The following is an 8952-nucleotide window of genomic DNA, read 5'->3' on the forward strand; positions in this document are numbered from 1 at the left end:
AAGACCGAGGCAAAAAAGTCATTGAGTACCTCCGCCTTCTCCATGTCCTCGGTATCCAGGTCTCCCATTTCATTCCTGAGAGGGCCCACATTTTACCTAGTCTTCCTTTTATCCCTGACATACCTGTAGAATCTTTTCTTCTTGCCCTTGATGTCCCTGGCCAGATTTAGTTTTATCTGGGCTTTAGCTTTCCTCACCTGATCCCTGGCTGCTCAGACAATTTCTCTGTATTCCTCCCAGGCTACCTGTCCTTGCTTCCACCCTCTGTAGGCTTCCTTTTTGTGTTGGAGTTTGCCCAGGAGCTCCTTGTTCATCCATGCAGGCCTCCTGGCGTTTTTGCCTGACTTCCTCTTTGTTGGGATGCATCGCTCCTGAGCTTGAAAGAGGTGATCCTTGAATATTACCCAGCTTTCTTGGGCCCCTCTTCCCTCCAGGGCTTTGTCCCATGGCACTCTACCAAGCAGATCCCTGAAGAGGCCAAAGTCTGCTCTCCTGAAGTCCAGGGCAGTGAGCTTGCTGTGCACCCTCCTCCTCGGTGCCCTAAGGATCTTGAACTCCACCATTCCGTGGTCACTGCAGCCCAGGCTGTCCTTGAGCTTCACATTCCCCACCAGCCCCTCCTTGTTGGAAAGAAAAACGTCCAGCATAACACTTCTCCTCATTGGCTCCTCTACCACTTGGAGAAGGAAGTTGTCATCGACACATTCCAGGAACCTCCCGGATTGCTTATGCCCTGCCGAGTTGTCCCTCCTACAGATGTCAGGGTGGTTGAAGTCCCCCATGAGGACCAGGGCTTGTGAGCATGAGGCTGCTCCGGTCTGTCTATAGAGGGCCTCATCTGCTCGGTCTTCCTGGTCAGGTGGCCTGTAGCAGACCCCCGCCATAATGTCACCTGTGTATCCTGTGAGCTCTGTTCTGAGCCTTTGCTCTGACTACTTAGTTCCTGAGTGGACTGAATATAATCTTGAATAGTGAAATTCCACATTTCTAACTGAATAACTCTGCTCCTGGAGAAGGCAATGAAGAACCTTCTTGGCATCTGCAGGTGTAGGATTAAATTTGAAATACCAGAAGACAGATCTAACGCAAAGCAGTAAATATAAATATAAATATATATTTAAATACATAAATACATATTATTTTATAAATATAAATAATTTTTTTTTTTATATAACGCATTACCTTTTTATTCTGCTAGGATAACAGGGGTTGGTGTCACTGCAGAGATGTGTATTTTAGAGGGGATTACAATTTTTCAGAATATGTAGCAAGTAAACAACAATAAATGTTATTTAAATATGCTTTGAAGCTTTCAGTTAAAGAGGCAAGATACATAGGTATGAATTAGATGTGAAGAAAAAGTCTCTGTTTAAATATTTTGTCTTTGTATTTTGCAAGGATCCTTGTCACAAAGTCAACTGCGGAATGTCATTAGACCTGCCATTTTACAACCCCCACAAACCCTGACCTGTCCTGAAAATCCTGTAGTATTTCTAGTAACTAAGAAAGAAGCACGTGTTCAGGTAAAACGAAAAGTAATTTTACTGGCTAATGTATGTTTGCAGCTCAAATTAAAAACAGTGCTGTTTTAAAGCCGTTAACTATTCCACTGCACGGTTTTCAAGAAAGTTCCCATATCAGTTTCAGTGGAATTGATGGATCACTGACATGGTGTGAACTGTTAAACTCGTGCTGACTGTGTTTGAAAAAACATCTCTTCTCTGCAGGCTGTCTCAACTTTCAGATATCAGGGTTCTGTGGGCAAATCAGCTTTGGGGGTCTTCGCGTTTTATTTAGAAAGTAACATTTTAGCATTTTGATTAAGGGAACTGACTTAGTACACAGCTGGAGGAAGCTCACATATATATCCCTCAGTGACTCTGGACTTCTAGCAGATCTGTTCATAGCAGAAAATAAGCTTGATCTAATTAATTCATCTGGTTTTATTATTCCTAGCTATCTGAAGATAGCTCTTATTCCTCAGCTGAGAATTCAGTAAGTTCCAAAACAGCAGCGAGGTCATCTACTACCATGAATCCTTCTAGCTCTAAAACAACACAGTAAGTTTTTATTTATTATATTTCTACACCATTTTGTCACTTGGCGTATGGCATGCCCTTTTGTCCTACATGGTACTAAGCCCATGCTATCTACACCCACACAGTGTTCACTGGTGTTTGTGTGTGGTGCCAGGATTTGTGGGTACTGACATGAGCTGCATACACCATAAGAAATGGACTCCTGCCGGGAATTAGTCTCTGTGGGACAGTTTGTTTCTCATTAGCAACCCCCAAGCCAGAAACTATTTTGGTTTGCCACCTCATGCAGCTTTGGCAGTTCAAAATATGTCCCGGTTTTGAATGTTGACAGTCATCTTTGTGTCCCTTTGGAGAACTCTCTTCTGATTGCACAGCTGCTGCATCTCATAAACAGATGCAGAGTAACTCCGGAATTACCAAAATATGTCAGCATATTGGACACAGGAGACATGAAGAAAACCATACAGGATTGATGTGGAGTACAAGGTGAATGCTGCAACTGATGCTCTACTTCCGTGCACATGCCAGAATTTCTGGGCTGAACAACTAGCTGTGATGATTGTGATAGGGTGGCATCCTTGTGCAGACATGGGTTGACCAGCACGGACTTCAGAATTTCTGCATGAGGAAGCTGACTTCCTTGGACTAGGATGCTGCCCCATGCCCTTGCCTCTGTATATGACTGAAAGAGCTCACACTGGTGCAAAAGTGGGCTATCACCTCTCTCTGGAGACTGGGTCATGAAAATGTTAGGTCTGTGGTTAGCCAGCAGGCTATCTTGTGGGTATTAATACTGCTTGCTGATGGTTGATGAGTGTTACTTACCTGGAAGTTGTGAGCATCAGGAATACATCTGAGATCAATTATGACATTTCATCCTCCTGAGAGGATGACATTTGAAAATTCTTAGGGCCACAGGTAAACACATTTGTGACGTTGCCTCCTTTCCCCTTCCCACCCAAAGAAGGCAGAGAACATGTTAACTGCAAAGGAGTCTCTTCCAGTCTTCTTCAGGGCTGGATGGGCCACAGATAAAGGTTCCTGCACACAACATTTGGGATGCACAGTGCCGGGGTTCTGAGGAGATAAGGGATTTTTAGATGCACAGACAACTTAGATTCTTAATGCTTATCAACAAGGAGAGCATCATCAGAGGGCAGATGCTCACTGTGATTTTGGAAGAGCCAGCCTGTCCTTTTCTATCACAATTAATGCTGTGATGATGCCCTCTGAGGACAACATGGAGCCGTGCAGCACGCTGGATTTTTAGCAGATTCAGAATGATGGTAATGTGCATACTGGGAAAGCTGAAGGGAAGACGGTACTGACATCAGAATCAGTTGGTATCGATACTCCAAGTCTATTTACCTTCTGTCACCTGTACAATATCTAGGAAAAGATAGGTGAGTGGTTTTCTCTTGTGAAGTAGGTGGATAGAGAAACCCAATGCAGTGTTTCAGTGCTGACAAGTTACAAGACTTAAAAGTGCTTATGGTATTTCTTTTCCTTTTCTTTTTTAGAAGAGGAATTGCTAATCTGCTTGGGGTATTTGTGCCTCATTAATTCTGTATATTGCAATTGTGGTAAATGTTGGTTTATCTGACGTTGAAAACTAATTTAAATACAACTAGGTGCTTACTGCTTTTCTGAGATTGCAGGGGAGTGTAAGTGCCATTCTTCTGATCCGTATTAAGGGACTGATGCTTTAAAATACTGCAGTAAAATCTTTTTGGCATAGCCGTTTTCTCATAGATAACTTGACAACAAGTATTCAAAGGAACAACTTTATTAAGCTCCGTGTACATGCTAAACTATAGTGAACATTGCAGCCAGACCTGCTTATTGCTAAGAAAAGGGTTTTTTAGATTTGTTTTTAATTATCAATCAAGGTGTAATTATTGACATTTATCTACGAAAAATAAAATGCAGAGAGACTCAACAGCAGGGATTGCTGCTGCCTGCAAACGTCCCTCTTACTTTCCCTCCTCTTCCACCTCTTCTTTATGTGATACAGTTCTGTATAGAGATGAATGAAAACGGTTTGTTAGCCCTCTGCAGTTGCTGCAGCTGTCCACATCCCAGGAAACCACCAACGGTTCCATTTCCTGAACTGGCTGTAGTAATGAACTGAAAAGGAGAAATCTGCAGTTTCTCGAGTCTGAGTAAAAGCTTGGAAAAGGAGATTGTGTCGTAAGTGACAGAAATCTAATGCTGGGAAAATGCAGGCTTCTGGTCCTGTATTCAGCTTGGCACAAGGATTTGCTTGGCAAACTGAAAGGGTTCAAGGCCAGCACTGGACCTGGCTGCTACTCAGACCCTTCTGGACACTCTGAGAAGGACAGTACCTGGATCTACTCCCTTTCCATAGTCCCTTTCCAGTATCTTATCCACATTTTTCCTTCTCCCATTCTTCCTTTTTAGTGGTCATTCCCCAAATTCAGTGCCTCTGTTTTGCATCTCCGTGGCAATGTCATCCCTGGCACACTTTGTTCTTGTCCTGCAGCAACATAAGGGTAATGAGGTTTTAATAAGACTTCAAGGCTGGCACTTCCAGTTAACTGTCTGGAAAAAGAAAGATCCTGCACTGATTACTTTTTCCTTACATTTCTGAAAATAATCAAGAGCCATTTCCCACAATATTTCTTTGAGCCAAGGCTCTAGTTTCTGGTTTTTAGCTCTACTGGAGTGCTATCCTTATGAAATGGCTACTGGCGCAGCCTAGAAGTAGCAGATGAAATTTCAGGATGGAAATTGATCACAGTTCAGTGAATTTTAGTGGGGAATTTTCTTAAGGATAAGAAACTCATTAGTTTATACACACTTCAGATGCCTTGTTCATAGTCCAAAACATGGATATGAAAGGCTTCAAGGCTGAAAAGAGACGGATTTTCTGATTTCTCTTTCTTATTTGCTCTTAGTCTTAGCAACATATGAAAGCATGAGAATGTTAAGGAATATTTTTTTCCTTAGGTGTAAAACGGAGATAGCTTGTACTTGGGAATTCCTTCATCCTATGTGAAGAGATTTCAAGCACACTGTAGTTGTGAACACAGAAACTAAGTTTTAGAGGCAATCATCAAAGTTCTGGCAACAAACCCAGCTTATTAATAGGAATATCCTCTGCATGACATATGTGCCGTTAAGCCTTCCCAAGGGTGATAAATGATCTGGAAGAGCAGATAAGTGGTGCTGAAGTATGCAGTTTGTGACAGAACATCAGATCATCTTCCTGCCAAGTCGTCCTTCTGGAGCAGAAAGAGACAAGAACTTGGATGGTTTTGCCTTTGACAGCAAGAGATGCAGTGATTAAGCTCTACAGGAAGCATGAACAACCTATAAGCCTTTTGTAAAAAAAAAAAACCAAAAAACAAACGAAACCAAAACCCAGCAGCAGGAACAACTTCCATGCAAAGAAGTTTATGAGGACTTTTCTAGTGACTTCTATAAAAAATGGATCCTGTTATTTAAAGTGGCTATGTAATTAGCAGGTCGAATCACAACTCTACTTATATTAGAATATTCTTGAAAGTAATCCAGAAGTAACATACTTTTTACAAGTTGTGACTATGTCACTATTTAAAAACACATTCACCACCTTCTCTTAAAACCTCCTGAGAGGCGAGAGGCTAACTGAGAGTAGTTAAACTCAGGGTGGCAATGCAAAAAAACCAAACAAACAATGTTTTTGATCTGGAAAACCTGAGACACTACGAAGGAGAAAGGGACAGAAGAGAAGAAGGGCAAGCGTTGTTTTAATGTAGCTTCTGCACACTCCAGATCCTAAACATGAAGTGATTTATCTACTGCATGAAATTTTCTCCCAGATCTGTATCCCCAAACTATAGTTGGCCAGTGCCAAAGGATTGCAAGTATTTAGTTTTCTTCGCTTCTCATTTTAAGTATATCTATGGAACAGGTAATTGAAAAATGGGAAGAAGATCTTTCCTGTTTTAGTTATACCTCATCATAAGCCATCTGCTGTCACACCTTTACATTTGTGCAGTATTTATGTGAATTCAAAGTGTGTGCATTAGAACACACCGGCTCTCTGCCTTTCCAGGATGTTAGGTGGATGACCAAGGAGTGCCTGTAAGGCACTGGGGAGTACGTTACTCTGAAGCGTACAAGAGCTGCACCAATACGAAGGGATAATTTTTACTTGTTGGTAGTCTTTTAGTGGAGCAAAAGGAAACAGGGAAACAAATGTAACTCATTAAAGTTTCTGGAGTAAGACACTTCCCTGAGGAGGAGGAGAAGGAGGCATGTTGTTTTGCTTCTTGTTCTTTGCTTTTAAGGAACATCCTCACTAATCTTCATGAAATACAGTGTGATGCTCTCTGTTCCTTTTATGAAATGTTATGTAGAGAATATTCTCAGATTCTCTTAAAGAATTTGTCTGATTACTTAAGTGGTAATTTTTTGTTTGTCTTTAATGTAAGGTATGCTAAAGTAAATGCATGAACTTTTTATATTCTTTACAAAGTTCTAAATAGTTCTAAATCCATTCTTATGTTCTTTTGTTCCCACAGAAGTCAGTTGTTTGAAGACAGAAGTGTACAAAACAGCAGCAATTCTGATTTTGTGTTTGGAGAAAACATGGTTGAGAGAGTTTTGGTAAGATGTGTAAATGCTGGCAGACTTTTTATCAAGGTTAAGGTACTTATAAATATAATTTTTTCAGAGATTGATCCTTTTCAGCTCCTCCTGCTCTTTTAAAGATGTGAGTAAATATGATTCCAATGACTGTTGAGGAGAAAATATCTCAGTATTTGCTGTAGGAGGGATAGGCATCCCTATCTTCCCCATCCTAGATAATTACTCTAATTACTAACCCATACCGGTATGCACCACTTCTCTTTTGCTCATTTTTTGACCTGAAAAAGCGGTTTTTTATATATTCCATGTGAAGTGGGACAGCCACAATGGAAGATAAAAGAATGTTGTCCCCACCACTCTAATAGTTTCCATCATAACTGTTAGGAGATGGGAGAAATTAGTACGAGGGGAAAATTGAACACCCATCCTAGATACTGTCCAACTGTATTGTGCATGCTGTGAGACAGCTTAATGGATCAAGTCCTGAAGGAAACTCAGACAAAAAGGTGGTTCCCAAGCTGAGGACTGCACCATTTAAAATGGAATTGAAATTCAGTTTCTAGTAGAAGTAGAATGAAAAACAGTATGCATATCTGCCAGTGAAAACGCTTGGCAACCATAGGTCTGGGTTATGACTTCTGACCAGGATTTAGTTATAAGGTAGGAGCTGAGCCACTGGGCATTGTCAGGGGCCAGAAGCATTTATTTAGATATGCCTAAGAAACTTTATCTGCAAAACCTGAAGGTCATGGAAATTTTTAATTCCTCTGAGGTTAAGTTTGTGGTGTCTGGGAATTTTGAACTATTCTTCTGGGGCTTAAGTGCTTAAACTGGAAATTAGCTGGTACTTAAACATCTAAGTCGTTCAGTGGATTTAAATCTAGTCCAGGATCCATACAAAGAGGCTATTCTTCTTGGTGGAAAAATGATGCACTGATTTTATGATAATAAAATTACTTCCACTAGAGACTGAAATTGTATCATCTGGGTCAGTTTTTACTCTTCAGATATTACAACTGCTAATCTTCAGCTTAGCATGCATTAAATGATTCAATGTTCTGTTTGATACGAAGTAGCACAGCCATTTTATTTAAATAGGAATTCTTATTTCCCCTGTTTCTTTCTAGAGTCCTGAAAAGCATCCCAAACCGTGTAATGAAGGTGATTCATACAAAGGAGAAATAAGATCGATGTACATAGAATCTTTTCCTGTCAGTCCACAAGCAAGTAAGCATACTCAGCAAACAAGTACAGTTATCTTTGTTACTATATATTTCTCTGTATCTTAGAGGATGTCAAATGAGTGGTGGTCAATAATTTTCATCTATTTTCAAGTTACCCAGTCACTAGTACACTTGCAGTATGTGTCAAAATCTGTGTTCGGAAAGCAGCTCCAGTTTGGTTTATGACATTTGAACTGGACTAACTTCAGAATGAATAATCTAGTTATTCAGGAAAGGATAGAGTTTTACGGATTATTATTAATTACAGAATATTATTATTTATTATTTGAAAAAAAGGCAGTGAACTTTGTGAATGCCTTTCGGACCGCATCTTTGAACTACAATTTTAAGCTGTTGGCCGCTTGTATTTTGTGACTGCTCATATAAATTACTTTGCCATATTTGTATCCTAATTGTAGGATTGAAACTTCGACACAGACAGATTTCAGGGGTTGTCTGTGACTCTGGCATGAGCTTTTCTGCTAGGCAAGCCACATAAACTTAGGCTGTCAGGGAATCCCAAGTAGGCCCCTATCTTGAGCCCTCTTGCTAAATTTTGCACCCCTCTTTACTAATGGAAGTATTGGATCCTCTTACTTTGTATGAATGTTCTTACAAGTAAAAAAAAAATAAAATTAAAGCCTATGGAAAATGTATCTAGATCATGCAAATATACAAAATTTTGTAACAATGTTGTTCCTTTCAAATCTTGTCCTTTGGTGTTCCTGTCAAGTATTCATTGTATATGTGTTACTATTCTGAATATTGGGACAAGTGTCTTTCGTTATTTATTAATCTGCACAGCAATATGACAGACCAGTTTCATTTGGAAAATCAACTTCTAATTATTTAGGGCTTGTTTCTGCAAATTGTCCCTTGGGGCAAACCTCTGCAACTGTGGAGAGCCCTGTTCAATTAAAAATGAGCCTAAACAGATGAGATATTTTGCGGTATTCCAGCCTTTTTCTCTTCTATTTACTGCTTTAGCCAAAAACTTACTAATAACACTAAATAATACTAGACGTCACAAGGATTACTGAAGTCACAGGCCATCCTATGTGCTAGTTTTGTTGTCCTGAAAACATTGCCTGTAG

The 8952-nt window shown here is 40.2% G+C and overlaps 1 protein-coding gene across 1 annotated transcript in view; it reads left to right on the plus strand.

Moving 5' to 3' along the window:
* RANBP3L (RAN binding protein 3-like) overlaps positions 1–8952 on the plus strand; it is a 56620-nt gene that overhangs the window by 5362 nt on the left and 42306 nt on the right. The window contains exons 5-8 of the mRNA XM_009329456.1: positions 1399–1523; positions 1957–2060; positions 6569–6653; positions 7763–7862. Coding sequence (XP_009327731.1) covers positions 1399–1523; positions 1957–2060; positions 6569–6653; positions 7763–7862 — 414 coding nt within the window. The remainder of the gene's footprint in view (positions 1–1398; positions 1524–1956; positions 2061–6568; positions 6654–7762; positions 7863–8952) is intronic.

Source organism: Pygoscelis adeliae, unplaced genomic scaffold (assembly GCF_000699105.1).
Source record: "Pygoscelis adeliae isolate BGI_AS28 unplaced genomic scaffold, ASM69910v1 Scaffold47, whole genome shotgun sequence".
In the NCBI taxonomy this organism is placed as follows: Eukaryota; Metazoa; Chordata; class Aves; order Sphenisciformes; family Spheniscidae; genus Pygoscelis; species Pygoscelis adeliae.